The sequence below is a fragment of the Oryza glaberrima genome, chromosome 2 (assembly GCF_000147395.1).
Source record: "Oryza glaberrima chromosome 2, OglaRS2, whole genome shotgun sequence".
NCBI classification, from domain to species: Eukaryota; Viridiplantae; Streptophyta; class Magnoliopsida; order Poales; family Poaceae; genus Oryza; species Oryza glaberrima.
The window spans coordinates 30,569,907-30,595,256 of NC_068327.1; the positions used below are offsets into that span (position 1 = coordinate 30,569,907).

General features: G+C 40.8%; 2 protein-coding genes across 2 annotated transcripts; one reads left to right on the forward strand and one right to left on the reverse strand.

Moving 5' to 3' along the window:
- Positions 1-10,441: 10,441 nt before the first annotated feature.
- LOC127762400 (outer envelope protein 64, mitochondrial-like) lies at positions 10,442-20,124 on the forward strand. The gene is made up of 15 exons (XM_052286906.1): positions 10,442-10,817; positions 10,914-11,066; positions 11,815-11,939; positions 12,733-12,858; positions 13,385-13,567; positions 13,668-13,812; positions 14,456-14,624; positions 15,086-15,220; positions 15,299-15,505; positions 16,049-16,176; positions 16,256-16,307; positions 16,944-17,013; positions 17,936-18,014; positions 18,597-19,444; positions 19,704-20,124. Exons 1-15 carry the CDS (start codon positions 10,552-10,554, stop codon positions 20,045-20,047), a joined length of 3,030 nt encoding a protein of 1,009 aa, XP_052142866.1. The 5' UTR covers positions 10,442-10,551; the 3' UTR covers positions 20,048-20,124.
- A 145-nt stretch (positions 20,125-20,269) lies between these two features.
- On the reverse strand, positions 20,270-25,344 carry LOC127762399 (histidine--tRNA ligase, chloroplastic/mitochondrial). The gene is made up of 11 exons (XM_052286905.1): positions 24,998-25,344; positions 24,799-24,894; positions 24,426-24,514; positions 24,138-24,267; positions 23,916-24,008; positions 23,458-23,532; positions 22,603-22,720; positions 22,158-22,300; positions 21,233-21,361; positions 20,731-20,891; positions 20,270-20,657 (listed from the first exon to the last, which is right to left on the reverse strand). Exons 1-11 carry the CDS (start codon positions 25,286-25,288, stop codon positions 20,519-20,521), a joined length of 1,464 nt encoding a protein of 487 aa, XP_052142865.1. The 5' UTR covers positions 25,289-25,344; the 3' UTR covers positions 20,270-20,518.
- Between the last annotated feature and the right edge of the window lie 6 nt (positions 25,345-25,350).

Consider the following 25,350-nt stretch of genomic DNA (forward strand, 5'->3'; position numbering starts at 1 on the left):
CAATTATTACTGAGTTTGCAGGACAAATAATTACAAATTACAGCTTGATTAAAAACAATAGAACTGCTAAGAAAATCACCCTAAATACAGATATCTTCATTAATGGTTATTCAGATTGACTTAAGGAGTACTTGAATCAAATTAATTCACAAATATTTGATTTTCCCCCCTACTAATTAGATTACCCTAAATCAAATTAAACTTTCACCTCAAACTCTTCTGCATGCCAATTCACTACATGAACTAGAAGAGTTTTCTTTATAGAGCTCACTTATGCCGACAAGAAGGGGCGGAATAGCCTATTGCGTTGCTACTTAGCTAGCTACTTGCCACTAAGATATATAGAGACTGCACTCAGAGTCTCTGCCGAAAAGGTATTAGTATATGGCAACTCAGTATAGTATATTTCCACTTGCTGAGGCTTACTTATGATTGATTAATCTGGTCGCTGAACAACAAATCAAAATCAACATAGTGACCCAGATAGTGTGTTAGATTCGCTAGCTCGTCGTTCTAACAACTGTACGTACGTGGAGCAACCAAAATACTGCACAAGAGAGTAAGATTTGTTTTGTGCATCTACATCATATCTTTTGAATTGTTGACTGTTCACTTTAGTTTTGATCAGTTTTGCTAAAAAGTTATAACGTTGCATTTTTTTTAATATTCTAGTCACTCTTTTAGTATTGTTAAAATCTCTTATATTTTAAGATGGAGGCAGTATGTGATTAGTACATCTCTTTTGCATGTAATTACGTTTCTATGTCTCCTAATATCTTTTTCAAGCAGATAATCATCAATTGTTTTTTTTTTCTGATTCTTGAATATATATAGTGTGTATTAGAAAAAATAAAGCTTGAGTAGTGGACTTCACAATGTATTTTCTTAATGGAAAAATGTGACACATGATCCCTTGGGGTTTTTTCGACATTATTGCTAGTTGTCGCCAGTACTCTAGAAGCAATAGAGATGTTTCTTTGTATGGAGTAGAACTACCAGGGTTACTGAACCCCGGATTATTTATTTAATTCTAAATCATTTATATCATGTTAATTAGTATATCAAATAATAATTAGATAATTAGTATATGTTGAATATTGGTAATTCTCATTCCAGATTCAATTCGCTACCGTTGAAACTCTGCCTGCAGGGCACCTATTGTCTGAACTCTATGATCTGATCTGCTCCTTGTGTCGCTGTTTTAGGGCTTTTGAATCACATGAATAAAAAAAAGAAGAATAGAAAAAAACATATGATTCTAACAAAAAAATATGTAAGCGTAAAACAGATATTGCAAAACACAGGAAACTAAAATATTAGAATGATAGATTGATTGGATCACAGAAAAAACACAGGAATTTAAGAAAAGATAAAGACTCGAAGGATTTTTTTCTATGAGGTTTTACCTCATGTTAAATTTCTTCAAAACTTGTATGGGATGAGACATTCCATAGAAATTTCATAGGACTCCATATGGTTCATTCATTTGATTTAAAGAGCTATGTAGGAGAATTTTCTATAGAAATAAGACCATCTAAAATTTCTATGAATTTTCTTTGAATCAAACGGGTTCTTACTGTTTATCCAACGCCATGGAAATCCTTCTTCTCTCCCTATGGTCGTTTCCGCGAGGGAGAGTTGATATACCGACGAATTCTACGTGCTCCATGGGCGCGATCGACGTGGGGTCGGCAGCAAGCAAAGCCTATAGACGTAGCTTCCCCATGCACGCAACGAGAAACGTTAGCATGCATGTCAGTCGTCACCCAGCTCTACCTTCCTCCTCTGTCTCGGTCCATCCGGGCGATAAAATAATTCCATGATATGTAGGTTTGATCAACGTAATTTCCAAGCTGTTGCTTTCAGGGTGTTGTGAGACAGCTCTCACTCTCAGTCACTCTGTGCTTGCAGTTGCAGATCTGTATGTCAGCTTGTATATATCTTCAGGTCCGGTTAATTGTTTCTGAAGATAAAGTAATTAGTGTGGTACTTGCTTGTGGAATCGGATTTTCATATTCTCCAGGCTTGAGAAATTATATATGCATTTTGTCTGATATTTGATGACGGCCTTTTTTGGCTTCTAGAAACTTCTAATAGTAAGTAGGATTTTGATTGTGGTTAGTGCATTAACTTTTGTAGGTTCCCTGGTATTTAAATGGAGCGAATAATCCCAGTGAAGGGCTCAAGGCTGTTTACCCCCCCCCCCCCCCCCCGGCCTCCTTAATATTCAATTATTTAATTTTGGGTGATCTTTTTTTTAACGAATCGACGAGCGCCAATTTCATTGAATAGAAAAGGAGAACTTTACAAAACGAAAGGAAAAAAAAAAGAAGCTAGGACCTTTGGTCCGAGCTAACTAAAAGAAAACCAGCTATTAAGACTTTTCACTCCTGCTAAGGCCCAAGTTTTGGTCTCTTCCTTGATCTTGGCTAATAAGGAGGTAGCTGAAAGCTCCTTCTGTTGGAAGGTTCTACGATTTCTTTCGTTCCATATCTCCCAGGTGACCAACAACATCAAAGTGCGGAGTGCCTTCTTAGGTGTCTTTTGTATGTATGCGGTAGCATCCCACCAATCTAGCACCGTTGAAGTTTGCCGCCATTGGCTAGGATTTAGTTGCCCACACGCCGCCCACTCCGCTAGTGCCGCGCAGACTCTCCTTGTGTATCTACATTTTGCGAGAAGGTGTAGGGTTGTTTCCTGGGTCCGGCGACATAAGGGGCAGATGTAACCGTTTGGCCAACCTCTTGTCGCCAGCCTGTCAGAGGTCCAGACTCTGTTTTGGATAATTAGCCAAGCAAAGGTCTTGCACTTATGCGGCGCCCAGGCTTTCTAGATTAGCCTGTGGAAGTTGGTAGCGGTGATTCCAAGAAGTTGCGCGTTATATGCCGATGCTGTTGTGTACTCGCCGTGGGTAGTAAGCTTCCATGTTATATTGTCCTCCTCGTGCTCTACCAGGTGTATAGCCTGAACGACGCTCCAAACCCCAACAAGTTGATCAATCAGGTCTGTCGTCCAGCCCGCAGTCCCTAGTAGGTCCAAGTCAAGAAGCCATTGGTTCGCTTGCGAAGCCTGTTGAAGCGTTCTGTTCTTTTTTGTTTTGGAGGCTGCGTAGACAAGCGGCGCAACATCCTTCAATCTCCTCCCCTGCGTCCAGGCCGATTCCCAAAAGCTTATTTTGGCACCATTTCCAATCGTTATGGTTGTGGCGGCCGCAAAGAGGAGTTTATCAGTATCGTCACATGACGTGCCAGAGCCCACCCAAGCTTTTCCGGGTGATTTTCACTCGTGCCAAAGCCAACGCAGCCGTAAGGCTATTGCGGATTTCTCAAGATTTAGGATGCCCAGGCCTTCGGAAGCAGTGGGGAGGTAGGTTCACGTCCAATTGATTTTACATTTCCCCCCTTGTCAAAGCCTCTCCCTCCGCCCAAAGGAATTTTGGGTGATCTAATTAATTAATGCCATCGATACGATTGACTACGATAGTTTGTTTTAGTTATACATATTGTGTTTCTACGTACGTACGTATCACATACGTACATGTGCATATGCATGTCATCGTAGACTATATACGTGGTTTGGCCCTTCTTAATTTCTTTCAGAAAAGTCATTTCTATTTAACTAGTAACACGTAGTTTGTCCCTTCTTAATTTCTTTCAAAAAGTTCATTTCTATTTAACTAGTACATTATGCATGCATGTTTGCTACATAGTACATATGCCTCTACTTTGTGTACCCTGCGCATCCAAATACATATGTTAACGACTAAGCAGTTGTTATGGGAAATTCATAATGTAGAAGATAATTAGTTTGTTAAATCACTATTTTATTGACGTACGTGCGTACTAACCTAAAACACGTAATTGGCCGGGATGCTTTTCAGACTAACACTATCCGTATACTAATTAAAATGCGTTTCAGAAAATACTCCCCCCGTTTCATATATATATATATATTACTCCTATAAGACTATTTGATTTTTTTATTACCAAGTTTTTAGAAAAACATAGCAACATTTCTAACACAAAATAAACATACCAAACTAATTTGGTGCTATATATGCTATTATATTTTTTAAAACTTGATCAAGCAAAAAAGTTTGACTTATTAAAAAAAGCGTCGACTTATGGAAACTGAGAGAGTATATACTACTTGTAATCTAGTTGAAGATGCATTTAGCAGTGTTTAACATTAATCGAGGGCTAAGGAATCTGAATTCTGGAGCTGCAATGCAGAGAGCTAGCTAGCTATAGCTAAGAAGATGACTGAAAAGGCTATATATCCATGATACTTTTGCAGCACGCAGAAAACAGGTAGCATATATTATTCAGTGTAGCCAGGATTATCCAGATGGTAGCAGCCATATATATGTATGCCTCTAGTAAGCTCATAGAAGCTAAATATTAACAGATCTTGCATGAGTCATGCATGGTCCAACGCAGAACGGACAGCCTCAAATTCTCACCAACTCGTCCTCTTATAGGCTGCATATTTTAACAGATGATCTGCTGAGATCTTTGATGATGCTGAATCGACTACTGGTAGCTAGATGAATTCAACCATATATATTGCAGTGCTTAAAAAAGAAGCAAAACTAAAAGAGACAGTTCTAAAGATGTTCATGCAATGCCTGTAATTAATCAAATCACAGGATCGGACACTGCTGCATGCATATATAGGAACTAGGAGCTAAGCTAGGAGCAGTTAGATGAGGGTAGGGACCTGCAGATCAGGACAGATTCCTGAGTTATGTTGATACATACTGAGGATGTCTTTTTCAGAGTTTCAGTCTTCCTCTTCCAGATCCTGGATTTGCCAGAATTTTTAGCAGAGAAAATTCAACCGCGCAAACTTAATCTCTATAAGATTACTTCAGTTTGTTTTTTCAGAATGCAAGAGAGAAACAACTCTTGATCACAAAGAAGTAGAATGTTCAATGTGAATATGTGATACAGAACAATAGAAAAAGCTTATCATAGACGCTTAAGAACTGGGGGTTCGGGTTCCTAACTGTTTATGATGATGTTTAGCCACAATGGATGTGCTAATCTGTACGAAGTTTGCATGTGTGCTGCTATCTTGAATCAATCTTTGTGACCCGAGGCATGAATGGGTACACCTACCATCTAGGCAGTATGATTTTGTTATCTAGAATTAATGAATTAAGTACTCCATTTGACCTTCCGTTCTCTTTATTTTGTTATAGGAAGGGATCCCCTCGGCCTCCAACTCTCTATTATCTAGCCTTAAAAACCGTAAAATGCCTCGTCAAAAACGGTTTTTAAGTTGAATGTGATATATCTCATTGTAGATGATCTTTTTTAGAAGCACAGGATAAACGTAGGGGCCCATAACACATGCACACTCATTCATAGATGATTATTTTTAGCAAGACAATCTATGACAAACTAATATTAGAGACAAACTTCAAGAACCGTCTGTGACAAAAAATGTTCCGGAGTTTTCATCATGTATAAGTGATTCTAGAGAACTCCTTCCTTTTTTTCATATTCAAACTTTTCTAAGTTTGATTAAATTTATAGAAAAAAATAGAAATATCTACAACACGAAATAATTAGTTACACTAAAATTAACATTTAAATATATTTGATAGTACATTTGTTTTGTGTTAAAAATGCTATAAATTTGGTCAAACTTAAAGAAATTTAACTAAAAAAAGTCAAAACGACTATAATATGAAACAGAGGTAATAGCTAGCTAGACGGTTACTAAATTAGTATGATCATTCATTCGCTTAGTTTGCTTGCTCAAAACGTATCTTAAGCTTTGAGTTACTCCATCTGTTTCATATTATAAGTTGTTTGACTTTTTCTTAGCCAAACATCTTTAAGTTTGATCAAGGTTATAGAAAAATGTAATAACATTTTCAAAACATAACAAACATATTATCAAAATATATTCAATGTTAAATCTAATGAAACTAATTTGATATCGTAGATGTTATTCATTTTTTTATATAAACTTAGTCAAACCTAGAGAGTTTTAACTAAGAAAAAAGTCAAACAACTTATAATATGAAACGAAGGGAGTACAAAGTATTACAAATGGTAACAATGCATCAATTTATACCGCGCTGGCCCACATATATATAGGCCAATAAACCTTTTAATTTAATCATGATATCAGAGCGCCAATTCTTACTATACGGGCCTACATGTGGCCTATAGCACTTTTTTGCTAAAGTGCTTTTTAGAAGTAAAGGAAAGTTTAAGTGGGGTGCTACGTTGTATGGCCCAGCCTATAAAAGCCTGGGCTTTTAGCATATTTTGGGCTTAAAAGTAACAAAATATACACTTGTTTCGTTTGGTTGAAGGGAAGAAAATGGTAGGTCCATGCAAACTTTGACAAACAAGTGATGACACCCCTCTCTTTGACATATGCAGAGGAGTTGGTGCATCCAACAACCGAGAACCTCCAAGTATTACTAATTTGCTTCCATCCGGAACATCCTTTTGTTGATGACGAGCTTTGCCCCCTTCGACACTCTTGAAGCAGTGTGTCCTGTCATGTCGTCATCGTCAGGACAAAGCCAAATGCTTCGGACCAAGCTCGCTTTGAGGTTTAACCACAACAGCCATGCATCCAAAAGGCCATGGAAATGCACTAGTTGATAGTTAGAGACACACGTACCAACCTTCCCTTTTAATAAAGCATTGAGACTGGTGTCTCCTATACTATTTTTCTCAACGTAGTACTCTCTTCTCTCCTTTCTTTTTTTCTGAAAGGAACTGAACGTACAATGTAGGACTCTGAATAGTTCTTCGTCCTCTGACCGCTGGCTAACTGATATAGTTTGGACGTAGAGGTCGGGTATTAATCTATTTTCTAAAAAAAACTAATACTAAAACGTAGGGCAGGGAGTGTATATTTATCAGGTATGGCAAGCTTTCTGCTGCAAGACTGTCTGCATCATGAAGGATACAGTAGTTCAGTAGTAGTATTATTGACAGTTAATTTAGAGGACTTTTACGGTACGTTCTACTGCAAGTATATACTTGCAGTATATAAAAGGGTAGGTTTAGTATTTGTTAAAAATAAACTAATGATTGATTAGCTTGCTACTAAAAGAAAGTAAACATACAAAAAAAATGTAATAATATGTTGAACATTATGGTGTAGTACATGAGACATACTCACATTCATGTAAGTACAGTTATATATACATAAGGGCCAGGTGCGGCAGAGCCAGATGGAACAATTGATGGAAGAAGACAAACACAAAGACATGGAGGATTCTTGGTCCCTAATTTTCCCCATCTCATGTCTTGTGCCATTTGTCTCGTTCGTACTCTGTAACAATTGCATCACTTGTCACTCGCAACAAGTTAAGCAATATCATAAAGTTCTTGTCTTTGCTCTCTGAAACGAAAAATGCAGCTTCTTCTACCTTTTCCTCCTGCTCCACAGAGGCTGCCTTCCTTGCAGAAGGATAAAACTAACACCCCATGCGAGAGCCATTTTAATAATAAAATGGATCAAATGCTAATTGATCAGAGTAGTCCACTTGCAGGTATTCCCATGTCATCAATCTCCGGTGATTGGAAGGCAGATCATTAAGTCCAACTAAAAGATGTTCCTTATGGACTTGGGTTTCTAACTGTGCCATAAGTTATCATTTCAGTAAATCACATCTCCTCAGTACTGTCTGTCGATGCAATCTGGTCAGTGAACTGCAGGAACAGATCGCCTGTTGTTTTCTCCTGTTCCTCCAGTGAAATTATTTTTATTATCTGCATCATTTTTTATCTTTCCTTTTTTTTTCTTTTCTACAATTTTGCATTGATGAGTTATAACCAGGTCTCATACTTGTGGATATTTGAAACCTTGTAGTATATGTTATCAATAGGTAAACTGCTGCCAAAATTTTCTGGATATTTTACTATCTGAGGCTTACCTGACGGCATTGACCCTTGTCTCTTCTGTGAAGAACAGATACGACTAACGCGAATTGCACGTGGACTAACTCGGTCATCCATCAGGGATCAACGAGCACACTAAACTATTGCATACACTACAACTGTCTAATGGTATAATATTGCGTGTAGGGCCGCTCAAATCCAATGCTAATTTCATCCAATCTCTCCTTGATGGTTAGTAGCTCAACTCCAGCCTCCTCAGTTGGTTGTGACTTGAACATTATTCACACACTGTCCAGATCAAATGGTGGAGTCCTGAACACGAATGGCATCACGCTAATGACGACGAGATTGTGACACAAAATGATCAGAGGTACAGTGTCCTACATTGACTATCAGACAAATCGAACAAGGACGACCATGATGTCTGCGTCGATGTTCTTCGGTATTGCTATCTTGGCGTACTGGCATAACTGAAACACAGCCGTGCCATATGCTAATTCTGTTCTAATATTGCAGCAAAAATTTAGCATGAATTCTGAAGCTATTATAATCAATTTTCAGTTTAAAAACACAGTCTTCAGTTTTGATTTCGCATGATACTTGCAAGATTTTGCTCCCATTTCGTTTGCAAAAAGCACGCAGAGCACACTCACATCCTGGCTGTTAAAGTGTTGCTTTCTGATGCCGTAAGAAATGCAGGTAGGGCTGGCCATGGCATCCAGAGAGACGTGTGCCTCGCCGCGAGATGGACAGGTTTCACGTCGCCATTTTTTTCCCAGCTGTTATGTCCAACTCTTCAGGAAAGCGATTCTGCCTGCTTTGCTACCGGTTTCGCTAGTTTAGGCATCCATTCCACACACCGCGACAGCTATTTTAACAGATTCAATCCCTGTCCTGGCTGCAACTGCTTCTTTCTGAGTTTCTGTAGCCCACTTGCTGCAGGTGACAATCATCATGAACCTAACTTATTATCAACGCTGCCGCTTTCTCCTGTAATTGGCTGCAGCTCTAACCATTTTGGTCAGACTACTTGTTTATCTTGCATACCATTTCATCAGATATTTAAGTTTTCTTGTATCCTCCTATTCTTGGCATACTCTTTTCTGAAACAAATTGTTTCCTTCAGATAAAACTGTTATTAACGCATGCTCCTTTCAAAGGCAGGAATAGTAGTAACGTAGGAATTGAATGTTATGCTCTTATAAAACTAGTGCATTTGAGTAGTTCACGGGAAATAAAACATAGGAATTTTAGAGGAAGTTTTCGTTCAGGTAAGAGATAAAGGGGAGAGAGGGAAAGGAAGAGAGTACGTGCATTGGACTTCTCAAACAACAAAAAAACATGAGCTACGAGTTCATATTTTCCATATGATTTTGAAAGTTGCATTCCTTCAATCAAAAGGACACTGTAGGACTAGAATAGTAATTAAGGATTTGAATTCTTTGCAAGTCCTAAGAAAAAAAAAATCCCCCAAGCCAAAGGAGGCCTCAAAAGTTCAATGCATGTATGTATGTAACTGAATTGACCCACAGTAACATGCCCTCTTTGCTTGATGTTAGTTTAACTACGAGTGTTCAGCCACATTCAGTTAGACTGGCTCTTGTGGATAAAGCATTTGTGTTGCAAATCTGAATCTGATTACTACAATTAGAGATGACTAATGCTGGATTATGAAAAGAGATAACCAAGTGTGCACTGACTATTGAGTGCCACCCTTCACAATGTCAAAGATAGTTAATCTGTCAAAGCATCCATGGTTATATTGGCCATTAATTATCTATCACACACTGTACTTGCATTGTAGTACTATTCTAGCTTGCCAATTTGTTAATGGGATCTGTAAGGACAATACTGGGATATGAGATTATGAGTTAGCTAGGACAGAATTGTTTCTTTTTTCAAGTGGTCTGAATTGCACTGTCCCGGCAATTTTTATTCTGAATAATGTACTACAGGCGTTGGGGCCTGTATAGAGTGAACAGCAGGAATCGTTAAGCATTGCCATTTTCTAATTTTATTTTAATCATTTCTTCCCTTTGACAACTGCAATCAGATGAACTGTCAGATAGGAAGAACAAGTCATGGAATTGTCCCCCAAAACAAAAAGTCCTAGATTTGAGATGAATTTAACCATGGGCCATCTGGACCTACCTGTGCCTACCATGAATTAGTTTTCAATCGAGATTGCGACAAGAATTAGTGAGGACAATTGTTATTAGCATCATGAAACTTGTGCTGTCTTTGAACAATTGTAACTTGGCAACTTGCCATTTTAAGTCTTATTTTTCTCTCGAATTCGATAATTTGCAAGGCGATAAACGTCCAGTCCATCTTGCTTCATGATTTAACCAGCAATTTATTGGGCCCACGAGGATCATACGGCCCTTTATTTAGCACCAGATTGAGCCCATGACAAGCCCACGGATTGAACCGTCTGTTCGTCTTGTCAAACAAGCTAGTAATACCCAACCAACCCGTCACTGACGTCGGGTCCCACACACTCGCTAGGAAACAAAAGAAGCCAGAGGGAAGGAGGACGAGGAGAACTCGCGGAACATTTATTTCTTCTTCCCCACTCCCTCTCGGCTTCCCTTCCCCGCGATGTTTTCTCGAATACTCCTCTAAACCCCACCTAAAACCCTAGCTCTGCTGCCTAAGCGCGCGCGCCTCGCCGATGGACTCCTCGGCGCGATCGGGCGGCGGAGGCACCGGCGGGTACACCAGCACTCGCGTGTGGATCGTCGCGGGCGTCGCCATCGCCGGCGCCATCGTCTTCGTGGAGGCCGCGCGGCGCAGGCGCCGGTGGCTGCGGGACAGGTCCGAGGTTCCCCCCGATTTCGGTGCCTTCTGCTACCGCTTCGAGATCGCCCCGGCGCCGCAGCCTCCGCCTCCCGCCGCGCGCCAGCTACTCTCGGGCCTCACATTCGCGGCCAGCGACAAGTGAGCTTTCGAGGCTTGCCGCTCTGCTTCCGCATTCCGCGGGATCGCGGGTTTCCGATCCTGGTTTTGACCTGTTTTTTTCTCATCGTGTTTTAGCTTCGAGATCGAGGGCTATGTGGCTGGGTTTGGGAATCCGGACTGGAAGAGGACTCACAAGGCAGCCACGCGCACGGCGGTTCCTGTCACGATGCTGCAGAAGCAGGGGGGCACCTACGTCGGTAGCACAGTCATGGATGAGCTCGGATTTGGGTTTGTATTTTGTACTTTTAGTTGGTTATTAAGTATGATTAATTCCGTTATTCCTCTGGTTTTGGTATGACTCTTACTATTGTGAACTGTTTAATGCCAGATTACTGGCCTACTGGATGCCGCAGTGTGGGTACTTGAGACTCTAGGATATGCCATTGATAGGAAATGGAAAGGGGAAATGACATGAAATGATTTAAATTAGCATTATTGATTGGAAGGGTGTTAATTAAATAAAATGCTCTGAATTTTTCGCGGAATATCTCTTCTGCACTACTTGGAAACGTAAAAAGAAAAGTGATAAATTAAGTTATTCTGTGTACAACGGGAAGTGCAGCAGGGCATACTTGTGAGGCGTGTTTGTTTAAATTTGTTCTTCAGGAACACGCACAACTTGCTCACATTGTTTGGGGGCATTCTTAATAACCTTTTAGTTGAATTGCTTGAAATAAATTCATCATTACAGAATGACCCCAACTCATGTTTGTGGTAACAGGATCCAACCTTTGGATAATGCAATAAAGATTCCTCAGGAACAACCAACCCCTGTTCCTACAGATTAGATAACAAATAGCCTAAATATCCTGCACTAGACAGCAGATTGTTCAAACATTCTGACGCTACAAGTTAAATGCATTGCCTTGTACTTGCTTAGTTGCTTACCATGTTATCACAATGCCTCTGGTGAAAATTTATACTGTTCATTTTGAATACATTTGTTTATATTAACTCATTCGCTATTTTCTGACAGTGTTTCTGGAGGAAATTTACACAATGGAACACCAATCAACCCAGCATCTCCATCACTCTTCCCTGGTGGATCATGCAGTGGTTCTGCTGTGGCAGTTTCTGCACAACTTGTCGACTTTGCTCTTGGTATAATTTCAAAAGACCGCTACTGACTACCTCCACTTATCATTTTTCACTTATCATGCCATGGAAACCTTCTTTTTTTTTTAAAAAAAAAAAGCTTCATGGAGACTTAGTGTGTGATTTTTCCTTTTTGGTATCTGTTGTAGTGCTAATATTCTACAATGAAGACTATCATGTAAGGTTTTTCCTATCTTGGACATTTCAAACTTCTATTTCCAAGTATATTTTCGTTACAACGGAATATTGTTTAACACCTTGTTAGGATATGGCACTAACAATTATCTGCCTGTGGCATATCATCAAGTAATTTATCCAGTTTTGAACTTTGTGGGTGTGGTTACAATAAGATCATCGTGTAACATCTACCATATGATGGTATATTGATGGACTCAAGTGCATACAATAGTAGTACAATATTTTTTTAGTTAGGGTTACTTGGTCATGTCCTCAACTCTTATCTTTGTAATTCTTGTCAGGAAAGTTTCCATCTATGTGATGATACATAAAAATGTTATCTGCTTGATATCGTTAGCAGAAGCCCTTTCATCTGTGTGATTATCAGTTCAGTCTTCAGTCTGTTCTTTTTCATGCATTATTTTTCTTGCTTCTCCAAAAATGAGTCTCCATCATGCATGTTACACCTTAATGATTGTTTAACCTTCTATCATTTTTCCCATGTATAAATCCATGATGCAAACTGAGTTTGGTTCTTATGATTTTCTTGTTATAATCTCCCATAATTTTGTTCAGTTATTGCCTGCTCTTCCTGACCTCTGAAAGCCTCGAACTCTTTTAGGTACTGATACAACTGGTGATGTAAGAATTCCAGCATGCTTCTGTGGTGTACTTTGTTTCAAGTCCTCTCATGGGGTTGTATCTACTCTTGGGACCATTGCAAACTCTCAAAGTTTAGACACGATTGGTATTATCTTTCTCTCATCAGTAATTTACATATAGAAAGATTTTAGTACTAATTGTGACAATCATCTTCAGTTTTTTTTGTGGCACAAATTGCCATGTGAACTTGTGCATGTGCCCTGCAGGCCATGTGAGACTCTTTACACAAACAACTTTTTTTAAGAAAATACATTGTGGATGTTATTAGATTGTGATTCACTCTATACACATATGAAGTAATCTTTTGGTAATACAAAAAACAACTGGAGCTCTTTACAATCACAGGGAACAATCTTGCCACATATATTACATGTTACCCTTCAAAGATCATCTGAGATAACGCAAAGCAGACATTATCTATTTTTCACCAGACTGAAAGATGTGGTACTTCGTTACAATCCTTTCCATTGTAAAACCATAATAGACAGGAAGGTCAACCTTCACTCAGAATGAAGAGCCCTTTGACCACTGCCAAGTGGCAACACATTTATTTCTTTATTGGGAATTCATATAGACTGTTTCTAATTTCACGGCTTTCTATACCTTGTTAGGATGGTTTGCACGAGATCCAAGTGTTCTGCATCGTGTTGGAGATGTTCTTTTACCAGCTGCTACAGGTGGGCTTACGCAAACAAGGCAGTTATTTTTTGCTGACGATTGCTTTCAGTTGCTGAAGGTCCCCAACGAGAAAACAGTAAATGTCATAGAAAATGCTATCCAGACATTACCAGGATGTAAGCCACACTGATGTTTCATTTACTTGAATTTGTCTGGGTTAGATTTGTTTATTTTACACACAAATGTGCCGCATTCAAATCCACATGCTGTTTGCAGATCAGCCACCTAAGCACATCAATATTGGTGAGTATATCAGTTCACATGTACCTAGCCTGAAGGATTTTTGTGAACCCACTGTGGAGATGCTCGAAGGAATGTCAGCCTTGAAAGCACTCTCAACAGTTATGCTGTTATTACAGAGGTTTGTTTTCAATGCTTCCTTGCTTTAATTTAGAAACGAGGGAGCAATAGATTGTTTTGTTATGCATAATGATTCAAACAGGTATATTGAGCAAGGACCTTGAAGGATGAAAGTATTAATTATTAGAAATTTGGGTTATACTGCTGATGTTTTCGTCTGTTATGCCAACGCTCAAGTGATGATTATTTGAGGAATTAATTAAATTTTCCTGATTCACATGCTATAAGTTGGGGAATTTTATCAGATGATTAAATTGTAGCTTATGAATTGAGCTATTAACTATTAGGTCCTTGTAAGAATATTCATAAGTTTTCTTGTGAAGTCTCTGATTTCTGACTTGCTGATTGCTTTCTACCGGTGGGAAGTGGGAAATTTACACATAGATGATTGATTTGATGTCTGACATCAAAGCTTCCATTGTTGAGTGAATTATTTGTTACCTTTCCCACAGACAGCTGACAGCACAATTGGCCACTTCCATGATGCTGGTTTTGCCTTCTGGTTTTTTTATGATTGCATGACTTACGATCAATGATTTCATGGAATTGTTTGTTTCATTCGGTAGTACAACTTTCGCCCACTTGCTTGTAGTAAAGAACCTGAGTACTGAACACTGAAACTTATATGTCAATTAACTTTTCAGATATGAATTCAAGACAAACCACGAGGATTGGGTTAATACTGTAAAACCCAAGCTTGGGCTTGATACCTCTACTCGTGTGCTACAAGCTGTCAATTCGAAAAGTGATAACATCAAATCTTTATACATTGTACGAAATGAATTGCGAGCTGCACTCAAGAATCTTTTAAAGGTATTCTTCCACTTAATTCTTCCCTTAGTTCTGGCTATTTAGCTACTGGTAGCTCATTTTACTGGGTCCTTTCAGGAACTTAATATTACATTATAGTTATGTGGTTCATATGCAATCATTAAAAGAGTGAATTGTGTGTTTTTTGGCTGAAAACAAAATGTGTAAGGACAACTTGTTTATGCAAAAGAGAAGTGATAATACTTCCTAATACATTTAACATAGATTAGATTGGAGAGAGAAGATTTAATGGAGCACATTGATGATTTAGTTTGGTTATATCCATTTCTTCAAAATGATAAAATGTGTTGCATGGGATGCCAACTGACCGTGTCACCAATACCATAAGCTAAGAATTCATGGAAAATTAAAATCAACATGTTTTGCCAAAAGAATATCATTGCATTAAAGGATTTCTTTATGGAGTTTTCTCTTAACTCATTCTTTCACATCATGCCAATTAGGATACTGGAATTTTAGTTCTGCCAACCACAGCTGGATATCCTTTAAAGAGGAATGCAAGGCAAAGACTTTCACCTGGGTTTGAAGATAGAATGAGTGCATTTGTAGGCATTGCTACACTTTCAGGCTGCTGTCAGGTAGTTTAAATAGTTGCTTTCAGGTATTTCCTCTCCCTTTGGCTATAAAACATGGTTTGACTCTTTTCACTTTTGCAGGCTGTGATTCCCTTAGGAAGTCACAATGATCATCCTATATCTCTTTCATTGCTAGCAGCACATGGATCAGACAAATTCCTTCTTCGCAATGTCTTGTATATGTTTTCTTCCATCAAAGAACAAGTCGTTTTGGCGTCCAAGTTGGTAACTGCACCAGTAATCAATAGAGATGCTGATTTTGGTGCAGCAGAGTTGTTGAAAGAGAAGGTTTTATCTTTTCTTTTTATGAATGTTTAACCCTTTGTTTCTTACTTTCTTTGCTGAGTGATGGTTGTATAGGGACTAAAGTTTGGTTGATAGGACATGAGTTGCAAATTAGATCTTGTTTGGCACCTCTGACTACTCCAGAATCCTGATGTTAAATTGACCAGTAGTCCTCCAGGCTAATTCAAATTGGCTATATTCTTAATTATAAGTCTTGCTACCTTTACTGAAGTTATACTCTTCTATCAATCGTAGCAACAATTGTCTATCTTAATAAAAAGATTTGGATAAAATCAGTGTTTTTTGGTCATGCCTAATATTTGCACCCAAGTCTAAATGGCTTATTTTGGAACTGTGGGAGGTGTCATTTTTTTTTCTTGGTATGTGTATCATTAATCTCGCAGAAGTTATCTTATAGTTGTAGGTTTGAGATGCCATCAGGTTAAAGCAATTAATTTCATGTTTTGAGGCACACTTTGTCAGCATCTAATCTACTTTTTTAAAAAATTCCACAATCTATGATTGAAATTTGAACTCCCTTGACAGGGAAATAGTGCTTTCAAAGGACGAAAATGGAGCAAGGCGGTTGAATTTTATTCTGATGCTATCAAATTGAATGGCACAAATGCAACATATTACTGCAATAGAGCAGCTGCCTATCTGGAACTTGGCCGGTATACTTCCTACATCCGTTCCGATTGCTCTAGGTTCATCTGAAATTGGTACTTGCTATACCTTTTTAATCCTGTGCAGTTATAAGCAAGCTGAAGCAGATTGTGAGCAGGCCTTACTCTTGGATAAAAAGGTAAGGCACTTCTTCTTAGCTTTTGAAGGCTTGCTATCGTTAGCATTCCTTTTCTTTTGTTGTTCAGAGTCTCGTAGGTGCAAATTCCCATGCTTCATTTTGCATGCATATGATTTCTTTAATGCACATCCTAATATATTACTTCTTGACCATGCTTTTCTGCATATGATTTATTGTAGATCATTTATGTTCTGGTATGTTGAATATCCGACCTCTGTATTTGCTTATATTTTATCTTTTTCACTGTTGATAATGTGCCCCATAATCTTTTTCGGTACTAGGTTCCATATATGTGGTATCAGAATATCAGATGGATTATCTGATCTTGAGATTAAATTCCTGAAATAAATGTATTTTAGGAAAAAAAAAAGTAACATCTTATAGCACAAGCTGTGTACGTTTATGTAGCTTTCTAGAAGGGGACATAAATATTTTAAGATTTGTTTCATGTTCCTCGTACTCTCCTAAACATAAGCATTAATTTTTTGTTCATCGTAGTCTAATCATTTAAAAATTATTAGTGGACAATTGAAATAGTGTTGGCCAATGGTGCCAATTATTTAGTAACGGAGGGAGTAATCTTCTATGATTTCAACATCAAAGTCCCCACTCTTTTATTTTTCATTGTTTTTTCAGAATGTTAAAGCATATCTACGACGAGGGATTGCAAGAGAAGCTGTTCTGAATCACCAAGAAGCTCTTCAAGGTGTGACAATTTTCTATCTTGACATTACATTTTACTAGCATATTGAAAAGAACTAAATGAACCACTGCTAATACTCTATGGGTTGCCAATTATTTGCATATGGCAATGCTGGTTAAAGGTTGAAGCCATCTATGTCAATGGTGGCTAGTTAGTCTGCTAACCCTATGCATTGAACTGTGTTTTTATGCCAAATCACTAATGTTGCAAAATATTTCAAGGGCTAGAAAAGAAAGCTCATTGGTTGCTGCATTCTATTCTGAGATCTTTGCGCAAAATTCTCTCAGTTAATTAATATTAAATAAGCAATATGCCGTGGATAAAACACAATATAATTAACATTTAAATGTAGGTGGATAACATCGGCTGCATCCACAGAGACAGCAAGATTTTAGGAAAAAAAAATCATAAAAACCAGAATCTGCTGATTGTAGTTGGACAATTTCCCTCTGCTGGATGGTCTTGTCTTGCTATCTGTACAATACTACAATGACATTTGCATTTACAATGACATCGGATGCCTTTGCTTTCATCTTCTGGTAAGCAGAATATGGTGAAGATATTGTTCTGCTATCAGATTATTATCTTCAAATACAAGGGCTATTTAGGTGAGCTGGTGGCTTATGTAGGTTCTCTACATTGAACCTTCTCTCTTATAGGAGCAATCATTAAGCTGAAGAACAAATCATTAAGCATAAGTTTAACTCTGGAAGAACGAATCTTGAAATTGAGCTGATTAATTTTCTTCTTGTTGAGGGAAGAGTCCAGTGTACTCATTAAATGAGTTATCAAGTACTGGTTGCCAGAAGAGCTTGGTGCTATACTATGACCCCGCTTTCTGTACTGAATGTCATTAAGTATGCTTTTAAGATAAGGACCTTCTCAGAAGAGCTGACATTTATGTTTCGCATATTTCTTTGTACAGATATCAGGCATGCTTTAGCTTTGGAGCCACAGAACAAAGCAGGCCTTTTGGCAGAGAGAAGGCTGCAGAAAAAACTGAGGTGATACGAGCAGCTGCCATCTCGTGAGTTTTTGAGAGGCGCCTGATTGTACGCAATTTTGATCGACTGAGGAAGCTCCTTCGCTCCGTTTGTTACTTGTGTTGCCCGTGTGAGGCATTGAGCAGTTTGCCGCGGTGCTTAGTCGTCATCAGTTGATGTTCTCACGAATTCGAGAACTTTGGCGTGTTTGTATAGGAATTAAGCCACATATTTTGGCCAGGCGATGACGGAAGAAACATTTGGTTAGATATATTTTGTACAAAATCATGTCATAATGATATCGTGCCTTGTATATAGTCGAGCTTTTTCGCAAGTTACCGGCGGCGTCGAGCCGTCGAGCAAGCAGCCCGTATGAAGAGACTTGATCGCCCCACTTTGGATCCGTCGTTAGGGTTGAATCCGTCTGGCCCATGTGCTATATTACAGGCCCGCCCAGCCCATGTAATGTTACAGGCACGTTCGCCGTAACCACGTCAGGCCGCCTCTCCTCAGCGCGTGCCATTGCTATACGGATAAGCAGCGAGCGCGCGCGCTTCTTCCGCCTCATATAGGCTGAGTTCGATAGTGTCAGTTGTCACACAGTCACTTGTTGGGTCTTTGCAATTGCTTTCCTCGCTGGCTGGCTGTAAGAATGGACACGCTGCAGCAGCGCAGGAACCAGCTCCGGATACCAATGGAGCCGCTCGCCTCCTTCGCCGCGAGCTTCTTCGCGGCCCTGTCGCCGCCGTCGCCGTCGGCGGCCGCGGCGGATAGCTCCACGGTGCTCCTCCTGCCGCTCCCCGTGGCGGCGGCGCGGGCCCTGACCGTGCTCCGAAGGCTCCTGCTCCTCGCCACGCAGTCCTTCATCTCCCTCTTCTTCATGTTCCTCAGCGTGCTGTCCCCGCCGCCGCCGCCGCCTCCTCCGGCGCTCGCGCCGGCGCTGCCGCGTGCTGACCCGGGGTGCCCCGCGGGGGCCAGCTGCGTGGGCCGCGCCCTCGCGCACGTGCTCTCCGTGGCGTCGCGGCTCCCCGTTGCCTCCCGCAAGTACGAGCTCGTGCGGGGGCTCGCGGAGCGGCTGCTGGACGACAACGCGCGCGGCGGCGGGGCGCGGATCGGGGCCGTGAACCGCGCCGCGCTGTCGGGGGCGTTCGCGCGCACGCTGCGGCAGCTGGACGCGGCGGCGGGAGGGGAGTGGCCGGGCATGGAGCTGGCCGTGCGCGCGGTGCGAACGGGCATGCGGTGGTGGAGGCCGACCGCCGCCGCGTTGGACGATGGGTTCGGCGGGCCCGCGGCGGAGAAGCTGGCCGCCGAGCTGCTCTGGCTCGGGCAGAAGATGGCCGAGTGCGGCGCCGCCCGCGAGGCCGCCGCGCAGTTCGGCGCTGCGTCGCGTCTGGGGAGCCGCGCGCTCGTCGCCGAGCCGACGCTCCAGGTCGCGTTGCTTCGGCTTGCTGGTACGTACAGTACGTTATATCACAAGACTCCTATGTTTTGCGTATAACTTGCGCCAATCAAAACCTAATTAAGACAGCGTAGACTAACGTGCCGGTGCCCGTGTACGGCTGCCGCCGGCAACTGCAAAAGAACATACAACATGGCGATTCCGTGGTCACGAGGTTTCATGAACTAAATAACCTTGATACTGAATTCAGTGAATTGTGTGATCGTTAGTGTTACCTTTGACGTCTCGATGTGTCATTCCATCTGGTGCAGTGTTCCTGTTCAAGCACGCCAACTCGAGGGAATTCGAGCTGAGCCCCGGAGGGAACGAGGACAAGGGCGCCATCGCCGAGCAGCGGGTCTCGCTGCTGCGGTCGTGGCTGCCGCTGCTCTGCCGCGGCAGCAACGGCACGGACGCGCCGGTGCTTAGCAGCAAGGAGAGGACGGAGATGGTGGCCGTGCTGGATGAGTTGATCGGGAAGCTGGGGTGGGAGCAGCAGGAGGAGATCCTGGCGCTCTGGCTGCACCACTTCGCCGCGTGCCCGGACACCGACTGGCCCAACCTCGAGAGCTGCTACACCCGCTGGTACGCAGAGTCGCGCAGGCTGCTCGAGTAGAACACCAACAGTACACGCGGAAGGAGTGCGGACGCCGGTGTGCCTCCGTCTCCGTCCAGCCAAATACGTGTATCATTGTAAGTGTTAACGTGTATCGTGTACAGCATAGCAGTTAGCAAACTCAGTGTAGCCGTGCAGGGTACCACATCATTTTAGCCAGTGCATTCACTTGTGCGTATGTTCACAGCGGCAGTAATCGTATAACAGTTATGTATTCTGCAGTTTATTTACTCCTGAACTCTATAGTGTAAGGGTATCTGCAAACGAAGATACAATCACCTTCGGCAAACGTGTAAATCATCTAGTAGCAAATAAAGGCATTCTATCAGTAAAATAATGGAGTGCCTACGAGTTGTACCCCTCCTATGTGTGAATGACATGAATCGCTGTGTTTCAACAGAGCTTTAGTGGATGAAGTCATAAAGAAGGTAAAAAGGCCTAGGATTAGAAGCAAAACCTTCACAAATTCTCTTATTGTAGTTCGCCAGCCTTGACCTCAAATTCTTCTCTGGTTGATAATATCTTCACACGAACCATACCTCGCTCCCACTCGGATTTTCCGACCAATATCAGCCTACCAGCATTTATCCTCTCAGCATGCTTAAATACCCTGGTAGAAATAAAAAGCATTACAAATTTGGATAACAGCCGAGTAGGTACTCCCGAAAATTCAGAAGGTATACCATTTAAGACGCTTGTCTTCTACAAGGTCTACACTTCTGCCTTGCTTCCGCAGAGAGGAAGCAACACTACATGCTGGCCCTTCAAGCTCCTCATCCAATGGGAAGACAATGTCATCTATTTGGCGTGACAGATCAGGTAACAGACCCTTTTCTTTCAGCAGCTGCAAGGATACAAATTATAGTGTTGACGTTAGTGCATCTGAAAATGCATCATAAATTCACAGCAATAAACAAACAATGATAACCATTTCACCAGAATTTGCTGTTGTATCAGTTGTCTACTTGTATATTAACAGTGATAACCTTTTCATGTTCTTAGTACCGCCCCTTTTCATGTTCTTAGTACCGCATGGGACTTACTACAATGTAGATTGTGAATTCCCTGTTGCTGTCGTCAGTTGTCTACTTATATATTAGCAGGTATTGTTTATGTACTTGTTAAACATCAAAGGGATAATCTAATCTTTTACAAACCACAAAAGGAATGAAAAAGAAGACATACTTCCACTATAACAGCGTCTCCAAATCCAAAGCCGCAAGCTGGTATGTCTTCACTACCAAATGTTGAAAGTAGTCTATCATACCTTCCTCCACCACAAATTGCTCTCAGTTTTCCATCTCTATCAAAAGCCTACATGAATAAAACAATAGAACTTAAAATTGAAACACGAGTTGGTACCAAGAAGAGCTATGGTATAGGATGCATCCAATATTCAAGTTAAAAAATAGAATTCCGAAGGCAAAGGATAAAACATATTAAAGAGAAGCTTTCACAAAGGCCGATAGCCGATAGCTGATGTCACTATCCTTTTATCTACTTGAAAGCTGATGAGAGTACGGCTTTCTTAAAGGAAGCATAAGAACCTAAATATCCTCTTGTCAGAAGAGCTAACAGTATGACCAAGAGTAATGATGAAGATAATGCAATTGCAGTTCTCATCTAAATTAGCTATTGTAACACTGGCATCTATCCTGAGTACTCATAGCGGATAATTTGAGCAGCAACAACTAACAAAATAATAAAATATGATGCTAGGAGCATTCGTCATGAGGAGCAAAGCCTAACAGAAATATGAGCACCCGTGATGATGCTAGGACGAAGAATCTACAACAGATAATTTGAGGGCAAAGACCAACAGAACTATGCATAATAATCTCAAAAAAATGTATTTGGGTAGCTCCTACCTCCTAGTTGTAACTCTATGCAGTTGCTATTTAGAGCACTGACTTGTAAACAGAGGAAAGCATTGTTGGTTGAAAATGAAAACCTGAAGGAACTGCACCTTTTCTCAAATGAGAAACGTATCTTAACATAATTTGATGAAATCTCAAATTCTTTACTTGTCACTTTTGTTAGTAACCCTATAAATTGTTGAATAAACAATAATATAGATATATGTAACATAAGGTGACGCTTCAACAACAACCTCAAAAACAATTCCTGTGTAGTATGCAAGGCCACGAACAACAGATGCATCAAAACAAATCCAATCAGCATAATCGTACTGCTCAGCAAACGAGAACAACTTCTTCAAGTCAGCAACAGCTTCAACATCAGAGCCTAGCACCTCTGTATGAGAACACCAAAATTAAAGATGAACAATAGCCACCTTTCTGAAAGATGCAATGATTATATTTTTATAAATGCAAATGCGGATAGCATTAGTTGAAATCGCCAGAGTAAGAGCATTTTTTAAAAATAAAAAAAGATCCCAGAATATAACGTAGCTGTTGATGATTTTCTTTAGAAATACAATTTTTAGTTTGGCACATGATCTAAAGAAATAATCAAACGAGCTTATTCATTTTGCAGCAGTCCATTGATTAATTATAGTCCATGAACAAAAACAAACAATAAGGTCAGGAGGAAACCTTCAAGCTTGGGTAGCGACTTGAGAGAAAGAACCTCAATGATACCCAGCACAGCTTCAGATGACAGCCCAATTGTAACCAACTTCTTCTCAATTTCTTCTCTAGTCAGCTTTCCCAGCTGTTCAATGGTAAACTAAGTGTTAGACAAGGAAAAAAAAATGCCAACATGAAGATATCAACAAAACATTGCACTAATGCAAGTATTCACCTAAGGAATTTCCTTCATCTAATGCTATAAAAAAGAGTATCCACGCAAAAGGCATAAATGATGGCCTGTGGCATATTACAATTAATGATAAGACTGGAATTGTATAATAGATTACTGGTCCATTTCTGGGTTTCACCAGAGAGGTAGACAAGGTGCAAAAATTTATCATCTTACAAACAAGCCCATAAATTTCAATGAGAAACAAGCAGGGAGAAGGCCCATGCCACAGCTTCTATTTGTATAAGCCATGGGCTGCTCAATTGAGTGATTTATCCTTAACTCTGTACCTGGACTGAATAGCTAAGAAGAAAATATGCAGAACTTCACTTAAATCAAGACCGACGGTAGTTAAGGGGATAGAAATGAACTTATTTCGGGCAAACTTGATGAATGGAAAGTTGATAATTATCCTAGACCATCAGGACCTTACTAGAGAATTTGATGTGAATGACCCATAGTTCATTAGACAAACTTTCAGGAATGAGCCAAAGAATATACACTACATTGCTAATTTCCCTGCTATTATTTGCAGTTATATGTTATTTGCTGGTTGTCAACATTCAAACAGAAGGAAGAAAACATCAGTGTACAAATATCGAATTTCACAATGTAAAGGGTGGAAAGTCGTTAGTAGAATCTGACCATACTTTATCAACAATCACACAAACTTCAGTAAACAAATGTTCTGGAACGGAGTACATATTCAACACAGCCTGAAGGACCTGGAGAAAACAAAGAATGGTCAGACATACAAAAGAGGTGCCATGTCAATAAACATGTCCAGACTGCAGTAACACATGCAAAGCAGTTATCAAGTGGCAGTCACTACACCATTTGGGTCCCAATAGCTCCTCATCACATAAGAAATGAAAAATATATGTAATTTATACATTCTCCGTGAGCATGTACTCATGTAGTAACATGATATGCAGCACATCAGCTCACAGTACCTTACGTTTCAATAGTGATAAATGAAATATTGACACCAGACTGGCATAGGAAAGGGAAAATAGGGAAAGAAAAGTAAAAACATAATAACCAAATAGAAAATATTGCAAAAGATTTTTCAGAGGAAAAAGGTTAGCCATATGTACAAAAGTGTTACCTTTCGGCTGGACACTCTGATCCCCACATCTGAAGATGTAATCCCAAGACGTTCAAATAAGAGAATAATAGCTTGAAGAAGCTCAGACTCTGCCTGATTTTTATTAACAATAAGTCAATTCTAAATCAATTAAAATCAAACAAGGTGCTACAATGTAGCAGAGTGGCATCTTGAATCCAAGGACAAATATGAATCTCACACTAGAACGAATTTACTACTTACTCGAACTTTAGGCATGCCAAAAATATCCATGTTCCATTGATAATGTTCACGCCGTCTTCCTCTTGTCATACGCTCATATCGCCAGCATTGTCCTATAGTAAACCATTTCAGTGGAAGGGAGACTGATTTTCTAGACAGGAGAAAAAGTAAGCGAAAAATCACATTTCAAAGAACAAACTCATAATATGGCAAAGATGAAATGGTCACTCAACAGAAATTAATGGAAAATGCCACAAACATGAATATAAGTCAAGCATGCCACAAACAAACCAGTTGAAAAAGGCATACCCTTGCTTTATAACTAGGCGTGCCAAGGAAGGGGTGATTTCAGGCCTCAGAACAACACGGCGCCCTCCTTTATCCTCGAAGTTATAAAGCTACAGAAGCAATAGTACAAGGTTTCGTAACTAACGCTTGAATAATAGATCTGCAAACAGAACTAGAACATCGGTATAAGAGGAAAAACGAAAAGAAAGAGCACATAAACTTAGATTCCTTCTGATCTATTCTACCATGATCAACAAGTTTATAATCTACTGAAATGTATGCCAAGGTATGTGCATTTCTGAACCATGAGAAGATAATTTCAATTCGGTTTCACATTAGAGAGCTAGTACACTCTAAGCTAGTGACACTGCACTGTAAAGGGCGGCGTTGGTACCTGCTGCGTGATCTCCTCTCCGGCCTTGCGAATGAAGAGCGCCTCAGACTCGAGCACTGGGAAGTCCACCTCCTCAAACGCCATGACGCGGGACACCTTCAGTTGCAAACGGGAAGCTAGCATTAGCAACTAGTCCTAGCAAGCAACCCTTGATGGCTCCTCGAGAGAGATGAGAAGCGCAGCTGCGGCGTTCGCTTACCTCCCTGAACTGGTCGAAGAGCCAGGTGCGGAGGCGCATGTCCTCCGGGGGGAAATCCCTGGTCCCGCGCGGCGGATTCACGTCGACGACGGACGCACCGTCGGACGGCTCCACCGGCGAGGAGGGCTCGCCATTCTCCACCGTCGACGAGGATGGGGCAGAGGCGAAGAGCCGCTGGTGGCGGCGGGGTAGGGAGGAGGTGCGGAAAGTGGGGCTAGGGCCGAGGGGGAAGCGCGGGCGGCGGCGGAGGAGGAGGTGGTGGCGCAGCGACGCCGACGCGGAGGCGGCCATGGATTGACGACTCGTGAGGAGGTCTCGGCTCGTCTCCCTGTTCGTGGATAGGAGATAAAACG

Bases quoted from the DNA above. Each gene is read 5' to 3' on its own strand.
- LOC127762400 (XM_052286906.1), top strand. From the start codon at position 10,552: ATGGACTCCTCGGCGCGATCGGGCGGCGGAGGCACCGGCGGGTACACC. The intron at 10,818-10,913 runs GTGAGCTTTCGA...ATCGTGTTTTAG, and splicing joins ACATTCGCGGCCAGCGACAA to CTTCGAGATCGAGGGCTATG. The intron at 18,015-18,596 runs GTGATACGAGCA...GTTGTCACACAG, and splicing joins AGGCTGCAGAAAAAACTGAG to TCACTTGTTGGGTCTTTGCA.
- LOC127762399 (XM_052286905.1), bottom strand. From the start codon at position 25,288: ATGGCCGCCTCCGCGTCGGCGTCGCTGCGCCACCACCTCCTCCTCCGC. The intron at 24,268-24,425 runs GTATGCCTTTTT...TCTCCTGTCTAG, and splicing joins CGCCTAGTTATAAAGCAAGG to AAAATCAGTCTCCCTTCCAC. The intron at 24,009-24,137 runs GTAAGTAGTAAA...AATAAAAATCAG, and splicing joins TTGGCATGCCTAAAGTTCGA to GCAGAGTCTGAGCTTCTTCA.